This window comes from Oryctolagus cuniculus, chromosome 17, assembly GCF_051225735.1.
Source record: "Oryctolagus cuniculus isolate XC-2025 breed Fujian yellow rabbit chromosome 17, ASM5122573v1, whole genome shotgun sequence".
NCBI classification, from domain to species: domain Eukaryota; kingdom Metazoa; phylum Chordata; class Mammalia; order Lagomorpha; family Leporidae; genus Oryctolagus; species Oryctolagus cuniculus.
The window spans coordinates 42475389-42498577 of record NC_142883.1 but is presented as its reverse complement, the minus strand read 5'-3'; the positions used below and the strand labels follow the sequence as shown (position 1 = coordinate 42498577).

General features: G+C 59.1%; 1 protein-coding gene across 5 annotated transcripts in view; it reads left to right on the top strand.

Moving 5' to 3' along the window:
- RAB11FIP4 (RAB11 family interacting protein 4) overlaps positions 1-20952 on the top strand; it is a 108818-nt gene extending 87866 nt beyond the window's left edge. For 3 of the 5 annotated variants that reach the window (XM_008271054.5, XM_070061096.2, XM_051825446.3), the window contains 12 exons: positions 9216-9448; positions 11105-11299; positions 11770-11904; positions 12141-12176; positions 12417-12516; positions 12737-12840; positions 13688-13828; positions 17705-17786; positions 18905-19042; positions 19118-19276; positions 20132-20275; positions 20496-20952. In XM_008271054.5, coding sequence (XP_008269276.3) covers positions 9216-9448; positions 11105-11299; positions 11770-11904; positions 12141-12176; positions 12417-12516; positions 12737-12840; positions 13688-13828; positions 17705-17786; positions 18905-19042; positions 19118-19276; positions 20132-20275; positions 20496-20612 — 1584 coding nt within the window. In that variant the 3' untranslated portion in view covers positions 20613-20952. Of the gene's footprint in view, positions 1-4483; positions 4507-6145; positions 6169-9215; positions 9449-11104; positions 11300-11769; positions 11905-12140; positions 12177-12416; positions 12517-12736; positions 12841-13687; positions 13829-17704; positions 17787-18904; positions 19043-19117; positions 19277-20131; positions 20276-20495 lie in introns of those variants that run through there. The other 2 variants (XM_089317448.1, XM_089317449.1) reach the window with 2 other exon arrangements.
- Positions 20953-23189: the final 2237 nt, after the last annotated feature.

Here is a 23189-nt window from a genome sequence, read left to right as displayed (position 1 = left end):
CATTTGCATGGTCTGTCTAGGAAATGGAAATTTTTTTTCTGAGTCATTTGGAAGGAAATCAGACAAAATAGAATCAAAACTAAAGATTGTCTCTTTCTTAACTCTACGCCATTTTAGAAATTTGTTTAAGGATTTATTTATTTACTTGAGAGGTAGAGTTACACATAGAGAGAGGGAGAGACAGAAGAAGAAGTCTTCCATCCACTGGTTCACTCTCCGAATTGCTGCAGCAGCCAGAGCTGAGTCAATCCGAAGCCAGGAGCCAGGAGCTTCTTCCGGGTCTCCCACACAGTTGCAGGGGCCCAAGCACTTGAGCCGTCTTCTACTGCCTTCCCAGGCCATCAGCAGGGAGCTGGATTGGAAGTGGAGCAGCTGGGACTCAAACCAGCACTGCAGGCGGATGCTTAACCTACTACAGCACAGCACCAACCCCTATAATTTATTTTTTTATTTTAGAACTAATTTTTATTTGAAGGGCAGAAAGAGACAGAGACAGAGCTCTTTCATCCAGTAGTTCACTCCCCAGATGCCTACAAACAACCAGAGCAAGATCAAGGTGAAGCCAGGATCCTTGAACTCCATCCTGGTCTCCCCATGGGTGATTGGGACCCAATTACTTAGTCATCACCTGCAGCCTCCCAGGATGCACATTTGCAGGAAGCTGGAATCAGCAGTGGAGCCAGGACTTGAACCTGGGCAATCCAGTGTGGGATATGGGTATCTCAAATGACATCTGAACCACTGCCAAGTGCCCACCCCTAATTTTGATTTACTTACAGAGAGAGAAGTATTCCCATTTGCTGCTTCATTTCTCAAATCCAAGCTCCCCATGTTGGTGGCGAGAACCCAATCCCTTGACCCATCACCAGTGCCTCCCAGGGGCCACATTAGCGAGGAACTGGAGTCAGGAGCAGAGCCCGGAACTGAATCCAGGCACTCTGATACAGGACATGGGCGGCCTATTGGGTAGCTTAACTCGGTCGAGTGCCTGCTACAACATCCTTTTTTAAATAGAAAAAGTCAGGTCTGTTTACATCTTCGGGTAGAACATCACACATACTTTTCTTTGCCTGATTTTTTTTTTTTTTTTTTTTTTTTTTTTTTTTTTTTTTGCCCCGCGATGCTGTGGAACTTGTTCCTGTATGCCCCTGAAGCTTGGATAGCATCGCATTACATTTTTGTTAGGACTGCAAGATAGGTGTTGCCGTGTACCTTGAACTGTGTCATCCGGAGGCCAGTGGCTGGTTCCATCAGTTAGTGAGGCCGAGTGTGATCTCTGCACTGAAGGGCCAATAGCCCATTTCCTCCGGGGCAGAGGCAGGCGGGGTTTTATGGTGTGTGCAGGCATCCAGCTGCCGTCACCCCGGGAGCTCGCAGTTTCCATGTGCAGTTGCAGATGTAGTGTTGTGTGTGTCAGGACAAGTCCATGTCCCTCCTGTCTTCTGTAGTTCCTTTAAGTCTCCCGTTTGCTTGTTCCATCAGTTCCTGAGTGAGACAAGTTACTGCTCCAACTCTGCATTCTGTGAAGTTTTCCTTTATGTATTTTGAGACTGTTGTTAGGTGCGTACATGTGTAGGAGTGTTACATCTTGTTAAATTGAGCCTTTATCATTTTTAAATGTCCCTCTATCCCTTGCCTTAAAGTCTGCTTCATCCAATGTAAATGCAGCCCTACCAACTCTTTCTGGTTCAATTCTTTCGCTTTCAACTTACCCATGTTCTTATGTTTAAATTGTGCCTATTGGAAATGGCATGTAGTTACTTTTTAAAATATTTGCCTTTGAATAGAATTGTTTATTGCATCTTCACTTAATGCATAGTTGATATGACTCTATTGTCACTTGTTAATTTAAAATTATTTGACCCATCTGATTGTTGATCCTCTTTTCCTCTATCTTTTTGCATGAGTCCCACGTTTTTAAAATTATATTTTTAGCAATACTTTTTTTAAGATCTATTTTATTTATTTGAAAGGCAGAGTTAGAGAGGAAGAGACAGAGAGATTGTCCATCCATGGTTCACTCCCCAAATGGCCACGTTGTCTAGGGCTGGGCTAGGCTAAAGCCAGGAGCCAGGAGCTTCATCCGGGTCTCCCACGTGGGTGCAGGGGCCTAAGGACTTGAGCCATCCTCTACTGCTTTCCCAGGTGCATTAGCAGGGAGCTGGATTGGAAGTGGAGCAGCCGGGACTCGAACTGGTGCCCACATGGGATGCCAGCATCCACAGGCTTTACCTGCTTCGCCACAACACTGGCCCCAAGCAATACATTTTTTTTCCTTTAGCTGCTAACTTCTGACATTCTCCTGTGTTATTGGGGCAGAAGTGGCACCGTAGGAATGGAGGGTCAGAGCTCCACACCCCCAGAACTTGGGTCTGCTCACGGCCACACATTGTCCCTAGGTGGACACGCAGAGCCGAAGTGCCGGTTGCTTCCTGTTCAGTGAGAAATGAGCCCTGGTTTCCAGCTGGGGCTGCTCTGCCCCCCCACCCAGGGGGTTGTGAACTTAGCCGTGGGCTCACATTGCAAGTTGGGAGAGTTGTTAAGTGGTCTCCAGCCCCAGTTCCTCGGGCTGGGCCAGAGGTCCCGGGAGCTGTGCAGTACATCTCTGGCCACTGCGTGGGTGGGTACTGCCCAGGACTGCCTGAGCCCCTCCCTCTTGGCGTACCCAGGAGACCACCCAGCCCAGCCCCCACCAGGACCTGCTCCTTCAATCCCTTGACACTCCCAGCCCCCGCCCTCAGCTGTGTGTTGGGAAGCTTGCCCATCTGTGGTTTTAGTTTAGCTCCCTGGGGCTCTCTTGACATCCCTTGTGTAAAGTTTATCTGGAAGATAGTCTGTCACGCCCACCCCCTGACACAGCCTTCTCCGTGTTGGGGGTGGGGTTGGAGAGAGGCAGCTCTAGAGCAGCCATGGAAGCAGGCGTGCGGGGTTCCTGTTGGGGGTGTTCTTGAGCCATGGTGATACCCTCACTGTGGGGGGTTCGGGAGGTAGACCTCAGGGTGCCTGACTGGGAGGGGAGAACCTGAAAGCTTGTTTGGCTGCCATCCCCAGGAGGGAGCCCAGCTAGAGGGACGGGCTCCTGGCCCCTCTCTCCCAAGCACTCTGGACCTCTGACCTCTGCTCTGGCCCTGGGGTAACTGGGGACACCGGTGCTGAGCCGTGACCTGCTGCCTCCCAGGGTGCACATTGGCAGGAAGCTGGAATCGGAGACCTTGCTGGGAGTTGAACCCAGGTGCTCCAGTACAGCATGTGGGGATGTGGGCATCTCAAGTGGCATCTTACCCACCGCACCCATGCCCACACTTCCTTTGCAGTGAGAAGAGAAGGCGTGGCCGTCTGTCCTGCCTGCCCATCCTAGGCCTCTGCAGCCAGAGGTCAGTGTCACATGTCCAGGTTTGAGGCCGCCCCCGGCACTGGCTGAGATGTGGGACAGACCCTCCTGGCTTGGTGACCGGTGCTCTCGTGCTCACAAACCCAAGCTGAGGTTATCTGCCCTCCAAGGGCAAGGCTGAGGTAGCCGCCTCCTGTGGGGAGGAGCCGCCTCCTTTGTCCCACCCTGGTGCCTTGACTGGCACCCGTGTCGCTGATGGGCGGTGGATGGTCCGCCTGACTGCAGGGCCGAGTGGCAGCCACTGTGTTAGCCGTTACAGTCTGCATGGCTTCTGGCCTCTGCCGCCACCAGCCTGGTATGGCGAGGACAGCCAGGCCAAGCGACCCCTCCGCCTTTCCGCGGACCCGTCCCTGCTCCCCGGCTGCAGTGGAGGACTTGGCCACCGGCCCCGCCAGGCCGCAGATGAGCTTCTTCCCCACACGAGGCTCTGTTCGTGTTCACTCCCCCACCCCTGCCCTGCAGTGTGATCCACGTGTGCCGTGCTGCGAGGGAAGCTGGGACGTGCCCACCCAGGCTATTTTTACCCAGCCGTGGCCCACAGCGCTGTTCCCTGGCTCCGAGTCACTGCCTGGGGAGCAGAGCTGCTGCCAGGACTGGGGGTGGAGGAGCCGGAGCACAGAGCCTGCTGGACTCCCATCCCAGCACTCATTAAAGGGTGTAATTAATGAGCAAGACCTTCCGCGGCTGTGGGCAGGAGAGGCACCTGGCATGTGAGGGGCAGCTGGGGAACTTGCACATGTCTGGCTTCCTGGGGCTGAGCCCAATGCACCTCCAGCCCTGCGTATCACCCGGGGGCTGGGGAGAAGCCAGGAGGCCCCCCTGGGTGTCTTCAACACAACGACGACATTAATAGCTCAGATGTGTTGAGCCCTTGCCGCGTGCATTGATTGCTAAAGTGCTTAGAGCGTGTGCTAACTCCTTCAGTTCTAATCATAGTTAACACTGCTTTATAGACGGGGAAACGGAGGCCCCGGGAGGTCCGAGGCTGCAGAGCTCAGTAGTTGGGGAGCAGGGCTTGTCCCTGGGGCCGTCAGCCCCTCTGCCAAGCCTTCAGCACCCTCCAGGTGTAGGACGTGCAGGACACTATCCCAGATTCTCCATGGCCATCCTGCCAGGTGGGTGTTTGTATTCCTGTTTCTAGGTGAGGCTCAGAAACCAAACGGTGCTTCAGGCAGGGGCCACTGCAGGACTGGCCCGACTCCCACGGGCGGGCTCCTCCCAGCTCACCTGCCACCTGTGCTGTGTGTGCCTCCCAGGTGCTCCTGCGATGCTCACCACTGGGCTCTGACACAGGAATCCCCGTGGCTACCTCTGTCGGGATGTAGAGACGCGGTCAATGGCTTCCATGTTCCCTGTGCAGCAGCTGCCCAGGGAATGCTCTGTGCCTGCCTGCAGGGTTTCCAGGCAGCTCCCAGTGGGGTGGGAGGGAGGAGACCAAATGAAGCCATTGAAGTGTGGCACCAGTGCACCTGGTTCTTAACACCTTTCAATATAGAAATAGGGAAAGAATCTGAGATGTGAAATGAGTATCAGGCGAGTGAGAGAACAAAGGAAAGCAGGACAATGGAATGGCAGAGCCGTCCAGCCGGAGACGGACAGGGGACCCCAGAGCAGGTGTCCAGCTTGGTAACCTGGTGTGGCCACAGGGACATGGCGTATGGGGTCCATCCTTGAGCCGGGAGGGAGTTGGGGGTGGAGGGGTCTAGCTGTCCTCCAGTGCACAGAAGCGGGCTCGATTGGCCGGGTCCTGGCAGGTGTGTGAAATGAGCGAGAAGGGGGACATTTGCCGTCTCCCCAGAGCCCACCTGTCCCGCCTGCGTCCCCCGTCCCTAGAAGACCTCGCATCCTCTTGTCCCTCAAGGAGGCAGGGAGCTCTGTGAACCTCCCAGCAAACATGCCCTTGAGCCATCGTCACCCGCTGCCTCCCAGGGTGCACATTAGCACAAAGCTGCATCTCAACCAGGAACTCGGATAGAGGCTGCTGTGTCAGGCGCCTGCCCCAGGAACAAATGATTTTAGGACAAATTGTTGGAGAGGAAGGGGACAGGGTGGGGGCTGGCGAGGAGGGGACGTGGGGCCTTGGACCTGGCGTGTCTGGGCCTGGCTGTCAGTGTCCGCCAGGCCCTCCAACCTGGGAGTTCCAGGGCGGCCACCATCCCGCCAGCATCAGAGGAGACACTGTCGCTCCCCCATTTGCGGAGGAACGACACTAGACCCTGCGCTGTTCTTTTGTCTGCTCGGCCCTTCCCGGGTTAGCTGCCGGTCCCCCACCCACGGAGGAACGACGCTGTCCTGGGTTAGCTGCCGGCCCCTCCACGGAGGGGGCGGCACCCCCCGCCGCTTTCCCCGCTTCCACGGGGGAGCGGCACACCGCCGGCCGGCTCTCTCGGGGGCTGCTCAGGTGTTCCTTCAGGTGTTCCTGGTGCATGTTGTCTCTCTCCTCCTTTATAGTCCTCTTCCGCCAATCCCAACTCTGCTACCCACACGCTGAGCACGCTGCTCTCCTCCAATCAGGAGCAGGATCAGCTCCTGCAGCTTATCAAACTGATGAGGCAGCTGCGTAGAGGCTGTTTGGTCTCTCTCCCAGCGCCATATTGTGGGAGAGCAGATGCATAGAATAAGTCTTAATTCCAGTAACTTAGTCTAGTCTCAGTTGCTCCCCACAGACACGAATGCTGCATCCCACCTTGTACACCCCCCTGGCTCTCACAGGGCTGCTGTGAGGTTGGAGGGATCGAGTTAGACGGGACGTCTGGGCAAAGACATCAGGCAGGCTGGTATGGACTCTGCTCGGTCAGGGGCTGACAGTCTGCCACGGAGGGGGAGGTCTACTGCTGCTGCCGCCAGCTGACACCCACCACTCAGGGCCCCTCCTCCCGCCCTGCACAAGGTCAGGGGCCTTGTGCACTGCCGTGGCCATTGGGCAAGGACACTGGTGGCCCCCACCTGGCTGCCTCAGTTGCTTGACCTGAACTCTGTGTCTCGATGTCCAGGGAACCAAAGGCGGGCTGGCCAGAGCGCAGGCCAGTCACTGGAGGAGCCCGGATGCTGGTTATTCACCAGGCACTCAGTGGGCCTTCTGGGTCGCTACAACCTCCAAGGACCCGCTGCAGGGAGAGGCTAGGCATTGGTCACAGCCAGGTCCCAGTCCCTGTCCCAGCACCAGCTTGTGCACGGCCCAGGTGAGGCCCTCCACCTACAGAACAGGGACTGGAAACCAGGTGAGAGGGAGAAGCGCGCTTGCCCCATGGCCGGGCTGTCAGTGAGCTGGCCAGGGAGGTGGAGCGGGCGTGGTTCTTCCCGGCAGATGAGGGTGTGGACCGCACCACTGCCCCTCCACGAGGATGGCTCCCTCCTTCCTTCTTCCCCCAGTGGACCCAGAGCCTGCGGTGGGCTTGGGCGGTGGTGCATGTGGGCATCATGATTCGTCTTTTGTCCCTGTGTGCTGTCCTCTCATCACCGAGGTCTGAAAATCTACGCAGTGTGGGGGCATCAGCCGCAGTGGAGCCAAGTGTGTGGCAGCTGGAAGCAGGGGGCCCCCTCCTGTGGCTGGAGGCTGCCCCTGAGCCCCGTGGCTGCATTAGCAGAATGGGGGTACCGATGGTGTCGGGAAACTGGAGCTTGGTGCTGCCTGAGTCCTGTCGCGTTCCTCCTGTCCGTGTGGGGTACAGCTTGAGGCGTGGGGATGAAGAGCTTGCTTGGGGTGCACAATCTGACGGGCTGGGAGCCAGTGGGCTTGGATTAGTGACGGCGGGGGAGGGGCCCCGGGGCTGATTTTCATCCCAGAGCCTCTTGGTCACGGGCCTGGCTGTTCGGAACTCACTTTCTTGGTCCAACTTGTGCTCATTGATGGCCTGGGCGTCTCCTGGAGGACCAGCCCCCCAGGCGGGCTGCTGCTCACCCATGGCTGCCCACAGCAGCATGGGTCCTGGTGCCCAGCGACTTCCTCGGCTGTCCCAGAGCCTGTTCTCGTCTGAGACCTCCGGGGGCTTTCCTCTGCCCTTGTCCCCCACTCCCCTTCTTGTAGCCTGGCCGAGGGGAGAGCGCATGCCGCAGGGTGCTCTGCCAGCCCCAGAAGCTTGGGGTAGGCTGGCCTCTGGGAGGGAGGCGGGCGGAAGCACCTGCATCTCACATCACGGTGCCTGGGTTCAACCTCTGGCTCCAGCTCCTGCCTGCAGCTTCGCACTTGGTGCCAATGTGGATGGACCCTGGGAGACAGCAGCAATGGCTGAAGTACCTGGGTCCCTGGCCCAGTCCCAGCTGTTGGGGACATTTGGGGAGCTGTTGGAGGATGGGAGCTGTCTCTGTCTCTCTATCTCCCCCCCGCCAATAAATACTTTTTTTCTTTAGGATTTTATTTATTTATTTATTTGAAAGGCAGAGTTACAGAGAGGGAGAGACAGAGAGAACGATCCTCCATCTACTGGTTCACTCCCCAATGGCTAGAACTGGGCCAATCCAAATCCAGGAGCCAGGAGCTTCTTCTGGGTCTCCCACATGGGTGCAGGGATCCAAGCACTTGGGCCATCTTCTGCTGCTTTCTCAGGGCATAACAGGAAGCTGGATCAAAAGTGGAGCAGCCAGGCCGGCGCCGCGGCTCACTAGGCTAATCCTCCGCCTAGCGGCGCCGGCACACCGGGTTCTAGTCCCGGTCGGGGTGCCGGATTCTGTCCCGGTTGCCCCTCTTCCAGGCCAGCCCTCTGCTGTGGCCAGGGAGTGCAGTGGAGGATGGCCCAGGTGCTTGGGCCCTGCACCCCATGGGAGACCAGGAAAAGCACCTGGCTCCTGGCTCCTGCCATCGGATCAGCGCGGTGCGCCGGCCGCAACGCGCCGGCCGCGGCGGCCATTGGAGGGTGAACCAACGGCAAAGGAAGACCTTTCTCTCTGTCTCTCTCTCTCACTGTCCACTCTGCCTGTCAAAAAAAAAAAAAAAAAAAAAAGTGGAGCAGCCAGGACCCCAAACGGCGTCCATATGGGATGCCGGTGCCACAGCGCTGTCCCCTCAAATAAATACTTTTTTAAAAAGAGAAACATTTTGCAGAGAGCTGCCCCTCAGTGGAGGGTAACTCTGAACAAAGCCAGAGCTTGTTCCAAGATGATTTTAGCAAGAGGTGCAAGCAGATGTTCACTGCACACCAACCTTGTGCCAGGCAGCGTGCTGGGCCCTGGCTCCGGGTGGGCAGGCCTGGCCCAGGGCCAGCAGTGGGCTTGCTGCCTGCAGGACTGTGGCTGGACCAAGCCAGGGCAGTTTGCTCCCAGGCTGGCATCTCACCCTGTGGCCGGGAGTTACTGTGGAACTGGTCCTACTGTGTGCCAGCCGCCAACGTGAATTGGCTCGTTCCTTGGCTCGTTCCGACCACATGGCGCTCCCGTGAGTTTCTGTTGCCACCCCTGATTCACAAAGGAGAGGGCTGAGGCCGGGAGAGGGTCTGCGATGCACCTGGGGGGCACACTGTGCAGAATTCCTGTTCTACGCTCCATAAACCCCACTGGGGCAGGGCCAGCGTTCTGGGAGGCCACGCAGTGTGGATGCGGCCTTCGTGCGAATCACCAAGAAGCCTTCTGCACTTCCTGTGCCGGCTCCGCCGGCTAGCAGGTGCCCCCCGTGACGTGCCCAGCCTTGGGAGGTCCAGGGACCCTCATGAGTCAACCCCTGGGCCTGATCCCCTGCTTGGTGTTCTCAGACTCGGGGTCTCGGGGTCTGGGCCTCCCCACACCACGGTCCCTGTGGTCCTGGCCCTGCCACCGGACGCGTCTGTGTGTGGTGCGAGTGTTAGCACCAGCGGGCAGCCTTGCTTATCCTGTCCCCCTGTGTCTCCCACAGGGCAGCGAGGTCCCAGGCCCCACCTTTGCTGATGGCGAGCTCATCCCCACGGAGCCCGGCTTCTTTCCCGAGGACGAGGAGGAGGCGATGACGCTGGCCCCTCCCGAGGGCCCTCCCGAGTCGGACATGGACAGCCCCATGGAGAGCACCCAGGGCCTGGAGGGCCCCGTCGGGAGTGCCGGCATGGAGGAGCGGGGCCCGGGGCTCGGGGGCCTGTTTCTGCCAGACCACAAGTGAGTTAACCCCGCGGGAAGCTCAGTTGCTACCTTGTGAATTCTGGACCCGGAAATGGCTGCGCTCCTCGGAGACCGTGGCCAGGAAGTGGGCGTCAGGCGCCCTCGAGGTGTGCCCCGCAGGCCTTGCTTTCCGGAGCTTTCTGAATGGCCAGAAATCCCAAGCAGCCAGAATGCCAGCAGCAGGGATGGTTCACATTAGGAATTTTAGGCAGCTGTGCAAAGTCAAGTTTTAATTGGCTAATTACTGATTTGGGATATTTTATCTTGGTTGGTTTTAAACAGCAGGCTACAAGGATGTCAATGAGGCATGATGTTAGCTTTGTTTAAAAAAAAAACACATACCTGTGTATTAGGACATGCCTGGGAGAAGTGATGCGAAACAAGTAAGCAGCTATTTCTGAAAGGTGGGCTTGGTATCGATCACTGTAACTCCCTCGCGTGCACCCCGTTGATCCTGAGCCCCCGCAATGCTGCTTGCAAATCGTGGTGAGACGCGAGCGACTTCCCAAGGGAAAAACGCCGTCTGCTTCTGGTGTGGCAGCAGGGGTCGCTTCCGGGTTCAGCCCTCGCCAACTCTGGGATGCTGTGCCCTGGGGTCACGGCTGGGGGTGACGACCCACAGGTCAGAGAAGGTGACAGCTGCGCTGACCCGGGGCTTTGGAGAGGGGAGAGAGTGGGCTCCCAGTATCGGCTGAGCCATGGGACACTGCCAACTTTTCCTCATTTTCAACCTCAACGAAAGGTTTCGTGTGGGTTCTGCCAGATGCGTTTTCTCAGTCTAGGGCTTGTGGTTCTGGGAGCCGTGGTGCTCCTGGGGGCCCTTGGCGTTCTCTCCCTCGGGAGAGTTCCATGTTGCCTCCAGGGCAGCGGAGTTGCGGATGGCAGCCCTGCTCACCTCGTGGCCACTCCCCTGCCACCACTCCCCTTGTTTTCGGGAGCTGATCACCAGGAGGCAAGCCAGCAGTGGGTGTCAAGGGTTTTAGTAAAGTTGTTAAGAGGAAGAGTTGAGGCGTACGATTGATTCACCCTGAAGTGCTAGGGAGCCGGAGGGCAGACAAGTAAGAGCATAAAATCCGGCCGGGGTGCTGGCAGCGTGGCCCCCGGCACCCTGTCCTCCACTCTGGGCTTCCTCCCAGCACAGCCCCAGCCTTGCCGCTGCCTCACCCCATCCCACCTGTGTCTCGCTGGTTCAGGTTTCCCAGGTCGGAAGGGGAGTACCAGCCCCGGCCTTGGGGAGCAGGTGCTCCTGACCCAGCGGCTCACTGTCACTGATTTTCAGGCTTGCTTCCGTTGTAAAAGGCGTGCGTGCTAATAAGACAAGAACGAAGGGGGAAGAGAGAGAGCCCCACACCACACCCTTTAGTGTTCTTGGGATTCCTGCTTCTCCATCTCCTGTGCACACTGTCCCCTACTTCTTACTTACGTCCTCTTTCCCACGTTAGTGGCCAAGATTTTTACAAACCTCTCAGCAGCGATTTGACTTCCGCAACGTGGCAGTCCCCAGGTTAATCCAGTCACCGTCATTCCCTGTAGCCAGAGCCAGGCTTTGCTGCCGCTCCGGGGCTGTAGGGGCCTGTGATGAGGCGCATTCTTCAGGGCGGGGTCGCCAGGGCGTCCTGAGCTCCCAGTGCCTGCAGTGCCCCCTGCCCCCAGGTCTCTGATGCACGCCCCATCGGTGACGACATCCGACCTGTCCACGCACTCCACTGCCTCGCTCATCAGCAACGAGGAGCAGTTTGAAGACTATGGAGAGGGTGACGACGTGGACTGTGCCCCCAGCAGCCCCTGCCCCGACGACGAGACCAGGACCAATGTCTACTCAGACCTGGGGTCCTCCGTGTCTTCCAGGTGGGGGAGGTGGCCATCCTCCCCGCTCCCCACCCTGTCCTCAGCTGCATGGGTCCTGAGAGCGCTGCCCTCACACCCCTTGACTGGGGGCCTGGAGTTCCTCCCCACCCCTTCCATTTTGGGGAAGAAACAGAATTAACTGAGCTAGGAGGCTGCACCAGGGGTGGGGGTGGGGTCTATGTCATCTCGTTCCCCGGAGCCTCAGGGTTAAAGGGTCATTCCAAGTGACCGTCTGTGATTCCTTCTCACCCACCTGAGTCAGTACTTACGACCTTAGGTCTCAGTTTGCCTTGTCTGCTAAATGGGCACAACTCGCTGCTGCTTCTCAGAGCAGCAGAGAAGGGAGGCCCTGTGGCTGTACTTCCCCACTGCCCCGCCCTGGTGCCCCAGTACCCTGGAGTCGGCAGGGTCAGGGAGGAGGGGGGCTGGGCTGCGGCTCAGGAGGTGACCTCTCTCCCTGCACGAGCCAGTGCGGGGCAGACCCCCAGGAAGATGCGGCACGCCTACAACAGCGAGCTGCTGGACGTGTACTGCTCTCAGTGCTGCAAGAAAATCAACCTGCTCAACGACCTGGAGGCCCGGCTGAAAAACCTCAAGGCCAACAGGTGAGGCCCCGGGGCCAGCAGGGCCTGGAGGGAGAAGCTGAAGGCAAGGTGGCCGCTCAGGGCCGGGCCGGGCTGGGGCTTCCGTGGCAGGGAGAAGTGGGCGGTTCTTCTCAGGACCAGGCACTGCTGCAGAGTGCCTTCAGGGGAGGCCACACCCCGTCCCTCACTTGGGGTCCGGCAGCCAGGCAGAGGCTAGCCGCTCTGATCAGTGACTGCTTCCTCTCTCCCCCCTCTAGCCCCAACCGCAAGATCTCGAGCACGGCCTTCGGACGGTAAGGGCCCCGGTGGGGAGGACGGGCGGAGCGCCGTCCCCTGCACCTGCTCCTGCTCTCCGGAGGGGCCGGGGCTCTGTGCCAGCAGCCCCACCCCGCAGTGCCCTGTGTGTGACTGAGAGAACAGAGGGGCACGGGGAGGGCTACCTCCTTATAGGGGGTTCCTAGAGGCCCCCTGGGGTCTTGGATGCTGGAGGGGCTCTGCAACCAGGTGCCCCCCCTCCCGCCCCCTCCCCGCAGGCAGCTCATGCACCACAGCAACTTCAGCAGCAGCAACGGCAGCACCGAGGACCTGTTCCGGGACAGCATCGACTCCTGTGACAATGACATCACAGAGAAGGTGCACCCTGCGTGGGGGGGGAAGGGGCTCCCAGGGGTTGTGGGCAGTAAGAGACCCCATACCCGCCCAGGGGTTGGGGCCTCAGTCCCCACCACCCCGTCCCCACCCTCCCCAACATGACTGCTGTCCGGCACGTTTGGGGGTGCTAAGCCTCGCAGTTGCTAGGTTCTCAGGCCTGTGACCTCAAAGGTCGTCTGCTACTCCTGCCCCCGGGCTGCAGGTGAGCTTCCTGGAGAAAAAGGTGACGGAGCTGGAGAACGACAGCCTGACCAACGGGGACCTGAAGAGCAAGCTGAAGCAGGAGAACACGCAGCTGGTGCACAGGTCAGCCGCACGCCTGATGCCAGCGGGGCAGGGCTGAGGCAGCGGGTGTCGCCTTGTCCTTCCTGCTCCGAGGAGCAGGACCTTGACTCCAGGCATCCCCAGGTCTGCAGCCCTAGGGCAGGCCCAAGGCGGGAGTTGGGACCCACTGCCTCTCCCCGCCATCCAAGGACAAGAGGGAGAGGCCAGCGGGAGTGGCGCGGTGGGCGGGGCCCAGGCAGCACTGTCACGGAGCACTTCCTGCTGCTGCCCGCGAGGGGTGGGGCACAGAGAGGTCTGTCGTCCTCGCCAGGCAGCAGGAAGCTGGCAGATGACCCCGATCTGGGACCTGCTCCTGAGCCTTCTGACGCGGAGTGTCTTACCCTGCCTGGTGTACTGACCAGGCCAGCTGCGGTGGGGCCGGAGTACCGGCGAGGGGCTGGCCCTCTCCCAGGCCTGGCACACCTGGGGCCACCAAGCCAGGGTGTGCCTGTTTTTGGAGGCAAGATGCCCAGTAAGCCGAGTTCTTGATCAGAGGGTGCCGGCCAGGAAAGGAATACAGCGAGAAGAGGTGGGCATGAGGCTGTTTGTCCAGGCGTGGCCAGGCCCACTGTACACCCGTACTGTCCCAAGTGTCCCACCCACTCAGCACAACCCCACTCCCCGCCCTGGACCTCTGCCAGGCCCACACCTGACAGGTCACTGACGTGTGTCTTTTCTGATGTCCTGGTATCTCATGCACCTGCTGGCTCACCAGCCTGGTAGACACACTGACGCCTCCCTCGGCAGGACTTCACTGACTCGGGGCCCAGCGTGAGCTGACGCGGGCCACGGCGGCTTTCCCTGGACTGAGGTTGCTCCCCCTCCTCAGGGTGCACGAGCTGGAGGAGATGGTGAAAGATCAGGAGACCACGGCCGCACAGGCGCTGGAGGAGGAGGCCCGGCGACACCGCGAGGCCTGCAGCAAGCTGGAGAGGGAGAAGAGCACGGAGCTGGAGCTGCTGCATAGCAGGTGCGCCCTGTGGACGCGCCCGGGCCTGCCGGCCGGACACATCACACCCACGATATGGATGGGCAGACTGAGCCAGAGAGGGGCTCAGGGCCTCGGGTCTACTTTTTTTTTTTTTTTTTTTTAAAGATGTACTTTATTTATTTGAAAGGCACAGTTCCAGAGAGAGAAAGTAAGAACTGGGGAGAAGGATCTTCCATCCGCTGGTTTACTTCCCAGCAGCTGCAATGGCAAGGCCTGGGCCAGACCAAAGCCAGGAGCCAGGAGCTTCTTCTGAGTCTCCCACGTGGGTGCAGGGGCCCAAGCACTTGGGCCATCTCTGCTGCTTTCCCAGGAACATTAGCAGGGAGCTGGATCAGAAGTGGAGCAGCTGGGACTCGAACCAGCGCACATTTGGGATTCTGGCATCACAGGCGGTGGCTTGTTCCACTGTGTCACCATGCTGGCCCCAGATAGTTCTACATTTTAGATCTTAGAACACACAGGCAGGTTCTCTAGGAAGGATGTAGAAGAATGTTCACAGTAGCATGGTTCATACGAGGGGACTTCAGAAAGTTCATGGAATCTGCAGTAAGAGAAAGTTTAGGGGCAGGCGTTGGGCCTGGCAGTTGAGATACCGGTTAGGTTGAGTTGCCTGCATCCCACAGCGTGCCTGGGGTTGGTGCCTGGCTCTGCTCCTGGCTGCAGCTTCCTACTAGTGGGGACCCTAGGAGGAAGCTAGCGCTAATGGCTCAGTAACTGGAGTCCTGCCACTCATGTTGGGGACCTGGATTCAGTTCCTGGCTCCCAGCTTCAGCTTGGCCCAGTCCCAGTGACTAGAGGAATTTGGGGAGTGGGCCAGAGGGTGGGAGGTCCCTCTGTCATTCTCTCTCTGTCTTTTCTTTTCTCTGTCTCCATCTTTCCTTCTCTCTCTGCCTCTCAAATTGAAAAGCAGAAAAGCACCAGTTTGAGTCCCAGCTGCTCCACTTCCTGTGCAGCTCCCTGCTAATGCTCCTGGGAAAATGCATAAGATGGCCCACATGCTTGGGCCCCCGCACCCACGTGGAGAGACCCGTTGGCCTAGTGCCAGCCATCATAACCATTTGGGGAGTGAACCAGTGATGGAAGATCTCTGTCTCTCAGTCTCTCCCTCTCCGTAGCTGCCCTTCAAATAAATCATCTTTTTAAAGTGTATTTTAGTATTAAAAAAAAAACCTGAATCCATCTGTAGTTTTCATAGTACACATTTTCCTGAAGTTACAGGAGACGCAAGCGCGTAAATTTCTGGGCTGGGTCTGATGATGTCCAGGCTTGGAGCTCCCCCTGCTGCCTGATCCTGCCATGACGCGTTACACCTTGGTAGGCTGAGCTGGGCCCCAGGGGCCAAGCGGAGGGAAAACCAGGGCCCGGCGCTGCGGGCTGCCGAGCCTCAGGTCCACCTGTGGCTTCAGGTTGGAACCCAAGGCAGGCGTCATCTGGGGAGGCCGAGTTGCTCACCCATCAGCTCCACAGCCATGGGTGTGACCGCATCCACCCGTACCCATCTCTCCCCCAGCTCCTGTCTGTCCCACAGACTGTCCCACAGACGCTCGTCAGGGTGCTGTACCTGGGGAGGCCAGGCCTGGGAGCCGATGCTGCCTTCCCTGCCGGCCAGGGCTGCCTGGGTCCCTACACACGGGACAGCTGTCTGGGCCTCCTTGGGCCCCCTGTACTGAGTCTCCCTGGAGGTGGTAAGCCCATCCTGGGTGCTGCGGCTGCTGAGCAAGTGGCCGGAAGCTGGACGCCCTACCCTACACGATGAGGCTCTCGGGCAGGCACCTTGTGGCCTGCCAAGGTCAGGATGCCTGGGGAAGGGTTGACCAGGCGCCTGTGCACTTGGCAAGAACTTCCGGCTCCCCTGATTAGTTAACTTTATCACTTGGGGTCGTTTGAAATGTTAACTTGCGGGGCCGGTGCTGTGGCGCGTAAAGCCACGCCTGCGATGCCAGCATCCTATATGGGTGCTGGTTCAAGACCTGGCTGCTCCACTTCTGATCCAGCTCTCTGCTGATGCACCTGGGAAAGCAGCAGAGGATGACCCGAGTCCTTGGGCCCCTGCTTGCACCTGGGAGACACGGGCAGGTCTCCTGACTTCAACGTGGCCCCAGCCCTGGCCATTGCGGCCATCTGGGGAGTGAATCAATGGAGGGAAGATCTTTTTCTCTTTCTCTTTCTCTCCTCTCTAACTCTGCCTTTCAAATAAATTTTTAAAAATCTTTTTTAAAAAGTTGACTCGTATTCTAGAAGCTTCTGGTTTGCTTCAGTTTCTGGAGCTGGTGTCCTGACTCCGGCGGCCTCTGACAGCTGGGTAGTGGGAGGGGACAGTGTGTGGCCCGGGGCACACAGCACAGAAAGCTGGCCCCCAGGAGCTGTCTTCTGTGCTCCCAGCACCACTCCAGGGGGCGCTGCTCACACAGGCTGTGCAGAAGGAGTTCCCAGGGTCATAGTGGACTCTTCGTCCTTACCACCTCCCCCAGCTTCTCGCAGGTCTGGATTCTTTGCTGGCACTGGTCTGGGGGCCTGTCCTACTCCAAGCACTGAGGCCCTCCTGAGACCTGGGGGGCTGTGTCCAGGGCGCTGGCCCACGAGGTGCCTGATCAGATCTCCAGGGCCCAGTGTGAGCTCTAAAGGGACCCGTTCCAGAAATGACGCTGCCCATTTTGGTGCCCCGGGCAGCCCATTCACCTACGCCTCTTCTCAGCCCATTTAAAACCACCCCGAGTAGCCAGGCCCTGCATTCTCATGGGGTCACTTGAGGGCAGCCCTTCGTGAAGGCTAACAGAGGTTTATCACCCTGTGAGGTCAGAGGCTGTGGCCGTGAATACACATGGAGAAGCACCCTGGGAGAGGTGCTGGTGGTGCAGATGGAAAAGCCAGTGAGGCCACTGTCCTCAAACTGCTAGGTTTTTGTTTTGTGATATTTCTTTATTTTCACTTATCTTAGAGGAACAGAGACAGAGATAGGCAGAGAAAGATCTTTCATCTGCTGGTTCACTCCCCAAATGCTCACAACTGCCAGGGCTTGGCTGGGCCAAAGCCAGGAGCCCTGAACTCCATCTGGGTCTCCCCCATGGGTGGTAGGGACCCAAGTACTGAAGTCATCCCCTGCTGTTGCCCAGGTGCACATTAGCAGGAAGCTGGATCAGGAGAGGTTGGGGGCTGACACTGAGGCATAGCAGGTAAAGCCATCGCCTGCAGTGCCAGCATCCCATACGGGCGCTGGTTCGAGTCCCAGCTGCTCCACTTCCAGTCCAGCTCCCTGCTGATGTGCCTGGGAAAGCAGTGGAAGATGGCCCGAGTGCTTGGCCCTTGCACCCTCCTGAAGAAGCTCCAGGCCCCTGGTTTCAGATCAGCTCAGCTCTGGCCATTGCGGCCACTTGGGGAGTGAACCAGCAGATGGAAGACCTCTATCTCTTTGCCTCTGCGTCTGCCTCTCTGTAACTCTGCCTTTCAAATAAATAAAAATAAATCTTTCAAAACAAAAGCACAGGTGGGGCTGGGACCCACACGGTGCAGCTCCAGTGGCGTCCTCACCCATGGGTCCGCACGGGAAGGCCACAGTCACCGCCGGCTCGGGAAGACCATCTCCACCAGGCAGAGCGCCCCGCCCCGTGTGGTCCCAGGGTCCAAAGACTCTTACCTCTTACTCTCAAGTGAACGTTTCCCTTCACTGAAGAAAACGACAACTCAGTGACTTGACTTTTTCTTGGCTGGCGGGAGCTCAAGCCTGTCTTACCGTTTGGGACGGTTGTCCCTGCTCTGTCTCTTCTGGGGGTTTCTGGAGTGGCTGCAGCTGGTCAGCCTGCGTGAGAGCGCCTGCAGTCCGGGGCTCTGAGGTTTCTGTCCTTGTCCTCTCCCCAGGGTGCAGCAGCTGGAGGAGGAAAACACTGAGCTCCGGACGACGGTGACGCGGCTCAAGTCGCAGACGGAGAAGCTAGATGAGGTGAGCGGCAGGCCGGAGGACGCAGCCGAATCAGCCGAAGCCACGCAAGTGCTGTTGGCCCCGGGGGCCTCTGGCTCAGAGTTTCTGAGACTAAAAGCCGCCCTCCCCTCCATGGGAAATGCAAGGAAAGAAAACACGCGAATGGGGACTTGTGTGCCTGTGGTCGCAGTTTTCCAAGTGTTCTGCAGCGAATGTATTTTCCTGTATGGCGGGGGAAGCGATAGCCTTAAAGAGCCAAAGAAGTTTGCTTCTGTGCGGCTGACACCTCTGTCCCGCCCCGGCTGGCATCACCGAAGGGCGCAGGCCTGAGACACGGGGTGTTTCCTGAATCAGAGGATCTGGCCTTGCCTTTTCTTTTCTTTTTTTTCTTCTTTTTTTAAGATTTTATTTTTTAAAAAAAGATTTATGTATTTATTTGAAAGTCAGAATTACACACAGAAAGAGGAGAGGCAGAGAGAGAGAGAGAGAGAGGGCTTCCAACCACTGGTTCACTCCCCAATTGGCCACAATGGCTGGAGCTGCACCGATCCGAAGCCAGGAGCCAGGAGCTTCCTCCGGGTCTCCCACATGCATGCAGGGGCCGAAGGTCTTGGGCCATCTTCTGCTGCTTTCTCAGGCCATAGCAGAGAGCTGGATTGGAAGAAGAACAGCTGGGACCAGAACTGGTGCCCATATGGGATGCCAGCACTTCAAGCCAGGGCGTTAACCCACTGTGCTACAGCACCGGCCCCTAAGATTTTAATTTTTTTATTTGAAAGGTAAAGTTACAGAGACAGAGAGACTGAGATCTTCCATCTGCTGGTTCACTCCCCAGATGGCCATAGTGGCTGGGGCTGGGTCAGGCCAAAGCCAGAAACCTAGAGCTCCAATCAGGATTCCCGCATGGGTGCAGGGATCCAAGCACTTGGGCCCTCCTCCGCTGCTTTCCCTGGAGCATGAGCAGGGAGCTGGTTTGGAAGTGGAGCAGCTGGGGCAGGGACCACTGGCTACTTCCGTGAGCCGTGTCCTGGAGTGCTCTGTCCCTCTGCCACATGGAGGCGGCATCCCCAGGGAAGTCCTGGGCTGTGACATGCCCCTCTCTGGGCACTGTGCCCCAACCCACGTCTCCCCGGTTGCAGGAGCGGCAACGCATGTCCGACCGGCTGGAGGACACCAGCCTGCGGCTCAAGGATGAGATGGACCTGTACAAACGCATGATGGACAAGCTGCGCCAGAACCGCCTCGAGTTCCAGAAGGAGCGGGAGGCCACCCAGGAGGTGAGTCCCAGCCCAGAGGGCCGCAGGGCTGCCGCCGGCGTCCCCGTCCCCGCCAACGGCCTCTCCCCCTCGCAGCTCATCGAGGACTTGCGGAAGGAGCTGGAGCACCTGCAGATGTACAAGCTGGACTGCGAGCGGCCTGGCCGGGGACGCAGCTCGTCGTCCAGCCTGGGCGAGTTCAACGCCAGGGCCCGCGAAGTGGAGCTGGAGCACGAGGTCAAGCGGCTGAAGCAGGTGGGCCCCGGGGCCCCTGCCCAGCGAGCCAAGGGGGTCACGTCAGCCAGGTGGGCTGGCTGGACAGGGCGCCGGCTCGGGGGGCCGGGAGAGGTGGGAGCACCTGTCCTGCCTGCTCCTTGCCGCAGCCCTCCTGTCAGGCCTGGCCTCCCATTTCCCAGCTCAGGACCAGTGATTCCTCCCAGCCTTCTCTGGTGGAAATCCAGGCGTCTTCCCCGTGTGTCCATCAAAAGAGGCAGCACTGCCCCCGGGCTTGGTGCTTGGGGTGGAGGAGGAGGCTGGGCCCAGCTGCACACCAGGGCCTGGCTCTGCGGCTGTCCCCAGAGACCCTGGGCCCAAGGTTCCCTTCCGTGTGCACTCCCCCCAGGAGACCAGTCGGGCTGGGAGCAGTAGCAGGAAGGGGCAGTGACCCAAAGGGAAGTGGTCCCCCTGGCCAGAGACTCCTCGTCTGTGCCTCCTGCCACCGCCAAGGGGCTTCCAGGCCCCGGGCTGAGTGTCAGGAACCTTGAGACAAGAGTGGGTACGTGGGCTGTGAGCAAGATCTGGGTGGTCACCACAGGTCAGCTGTCCTGGGGAGCAGGGGCCCAGGCTGGAGGCGACCTGCCCACAGGCAGTGTCCCCTCACAGGGCCCTGAGAGGCAGGGACAGCCAGGGGCCACGCTGCTATCTGGAAGCACAGTTTCCCAGGGTGAGGCCATAACCCTGAACTGCCCCTTCTGCGCCGTCCACCCCCGACGCCTCCCGCACACGCCCCTTTGGGGAGGGGCCTCCGGCCGTCGGAAGAGGGCAGGTACGGAGAGGTGGGTTCCTGGGTGCTCCCAGGAGTTGACGTTGCCTGCGCCCGGCTTCCCGTAGGAGAATCACAAGCTTCGGGATCAGAACGACGACCTGAACGGCCAGATCCTGAGCCTCAGCCTCTACGAAGCAAAGAACCTGTTTGCCACGCAGACCAAAGCCCAGTCCCTGGCTGCCGAAATCGACACGGCCTCACGCGACGAGGTAGGCGGGGCCCCCTGCTGGCTCCCCTGGCGGGGCTGAGCTGCTGCTTTTGCTCTTGTCCTGGCGTCCACGTGCTGAGGTGGGGCCCGGGGTCCCACTGCCCAGGGTTTCCTGAGCCCCTCTGTCAAGGGGCACTGGCCCGCCCCAAGCTGGGGATCTGGGCCCCGCCCATGCGCTGCCCCAGCCCCGGCCTCTCACCTGTCCGTCCCCTTCCCTTCAGCTCATGGAAGCCCTGAAGGAGCAGGAGGAGATCAACTTCCGGCTGCGGCAGTACATGGACAAGATCATCCTCGCCATCCTGGACCACAACCCCTCCATCCTGGAGATCAAACACTGAGTTCAGGGGGCTGGCTGCAGAGCAGCCTCAGGACCCCGGGGCCACGGGGCGGGCCCTGCCCGAGGCCGCGGGCCCACGCTGTAAATGTATCTGCGGCCACCACGCGTCCCGTGTGCTGGTTTGTACATGGGGAGGCTGTGCACGCGCCAGGCGTGAGCGTGGGGCCGTGGCTGGGGCTGACGTGTGTGCGGGTCCTGCCCATGCACTTTAACCCCTCGGCAAGGGGCAGAGGGGACTGGAGGAGGGAGGGGCCAGGTCCACTCGCAGGAGTTGCTGTAATAACAAGGACTGGATAAATGACTCTACCTCTGGGGATAAGGATTAAAGAGTAATCTAGTGAGATGGTGTGTGCACCCCACCCCACCCCCACGCGTGGGGACATCATGGTTCCTTCCTGGAGTCGGCCCTCGCCAGCCTCTCTGGCACCTTTCAGCCCAGGTGCTGGACCCCAGAGAGGAGGAAGGGGGCCTTTGTGGCTGGGCCCTCGCTTGCGCCCTGCCCCGGCCAGCACCCTCGGCAAGGCAGGTGCCCAGCGTCCAAGGGTCTTGGGGGTGCCGAGGAGCAGCAGAGTTGTTGGCGTTTTTCAGGTTCTTCCCGCAAGCCCCATCCCTGCCTGCCCATCCCCCCCTTTCTGTTCTTGACTTTGAGATGATGAAAAAAGCAGCAGCATTTACTTGGGTGTGAAATGGAAGGAGAAATGGGGGGCCGGGAGGAGGTAGAGCAGGTGTCGGCGTTGGGCAGCACTCACCGGGTCAGCATCCTGCCCGGGTGCGGGAGTGGACATCCCGCCTCACCGGCCGTCCCATGCTCTGGGCAGCGTGCTGAGGGCCGCCCTTGGCTTTGGGCTTCAGAAGCTGAGCTCTGGGCTGCTCTCGGGTGGTAGCCAGGTGCCCTCGCTGCAGGTTTTAGAAACAGCGTCCCCGGTGCTCAGCCAGTGGGCGGCCACAGTGCTGGCTGACACAGGGCCGGCAGGGTCGCAGGGAAGCCGTCTGCCACACTCCTGAGCTGGGGTGGGATTCACACCGCGGGTCTCTGACACCGTCCCGCGCTCCCGGCGGCCGAGAGTGGGTGCAGCATTGGCTTCAGGGTTCCTTGTGTATCCCCCTTAGTAGGACGCGTGGCACGTTTCCTTCCTCCACATGCATGTGGGCTGGTTCGCGTCACCTCTCGTGTGAAGAGAAGGTTAGGGCATGTGGGGAGGGGAGGTCAGTGGGACAGGGTGTGTGCCCCGGCCGGCAGAGGCAGGGCCGCGGCCAGTGCCTGTCTTCAGACCACTGTGGCCGACTTGTGCTTCTACTGGGTGCTGCGCTCCCCCTAGCCGTGTATGTGGCGTTGGTTCACGTTGTGTTGATCAGACTCAGGGCTCTGGGGCCACACACCACTGCCCAGGAGCCTGGGCCAGGGGCTGGGTCCCCAGCAGACTTGGAACACCGGGCTCCTTGGGTACCCCAGGACCTGAGAACACGCAGACAGATGGCATGAGGAGTGGGTCTGTGGCAATGACCTAAGACAACCCAGGGTGAGGGGGCTCTGGGCTGGCTTCCACGCAGGCAGAGGTCCTGCAGGGAGGCCAGAGGGTCCTCGTCCGTCCCCCTGCCCCAGGAGGAGTGTTTGCTGTGCACATGCTCTGAGCTGCGGAGTCACTGCTGTGGGAAGCAGTTCTGCGGCAAGGACGGGAAAGGCGCGTCTGCCTGCAGCGTTCTGCCAGCTCCTCCCTGTAGGGGGCGCCGTGGAACAGACCTCCTATGAAGCAGAGGGGCCTGTTAACTGAGGGGCTAGGTTCCATGGGACACGCACCCCACGTCCAGCCTTCTGGCCTTCACCTGCCATCTGTCTCTTAGAAAACCTCATCTTGTCAACTTGGCGTTTCAAGGTCATCTATGTTTTTTATAAACCTGTCTGAGCTTGTGAGCTGGGCGGACAGGGGCAGAGGCCCCGGACTCCACGAGCTGGTTCCAGACCATTAGGTGGCGGGGGAGAGCCTGCTCGCCCCATGCCCTGCCTCCTCGCTCCTCTGTCAGCAGTGGGGCTGCTGCAGAGCACACAGATCCCCATGAAGCCTACAGCAGACACGTCTTAGGATAAGTACGTTCCCGGCAACACTTGGGAGATACTTTAAATGGGGAGATGTTAAAAATGCCCGGACCCAGACGTCCGGTTTCATGGGTGTGGGTGCTGGCGTCCCGTGATGAGCCTAATCTAACCGGTGAGCTCCATGTGTTGGGGGCTGCTAAACCCAGCAGAGCTCAGCAGTAGCTGCCCTGAGGCGCTGGGGTGCGCTCCCACAAACACAGCCACGGGGGTACATGGTCAGCTGAGCCTCAGGGAAGGTACGTTCAGTATCTGGTAGAAAGCTAGTGCCCGCGTCCAGCGAGGCTGCTCCATGGGTGGGCACGAGGAAACTCTCGTAAAAATCAAGAATATGTACGCATATACACAGACACACGCACGCTTCAAATCGGCCAGAGTTAGAGCTCGGTCTTTGTGTGTTAAATCAGTAGATTTCTTTGAGTATTAACAAGAGGGAAGTTCCTTTTCCTTGATTTTATTTCCGACCTATTAAAAAACTCAAAGCTC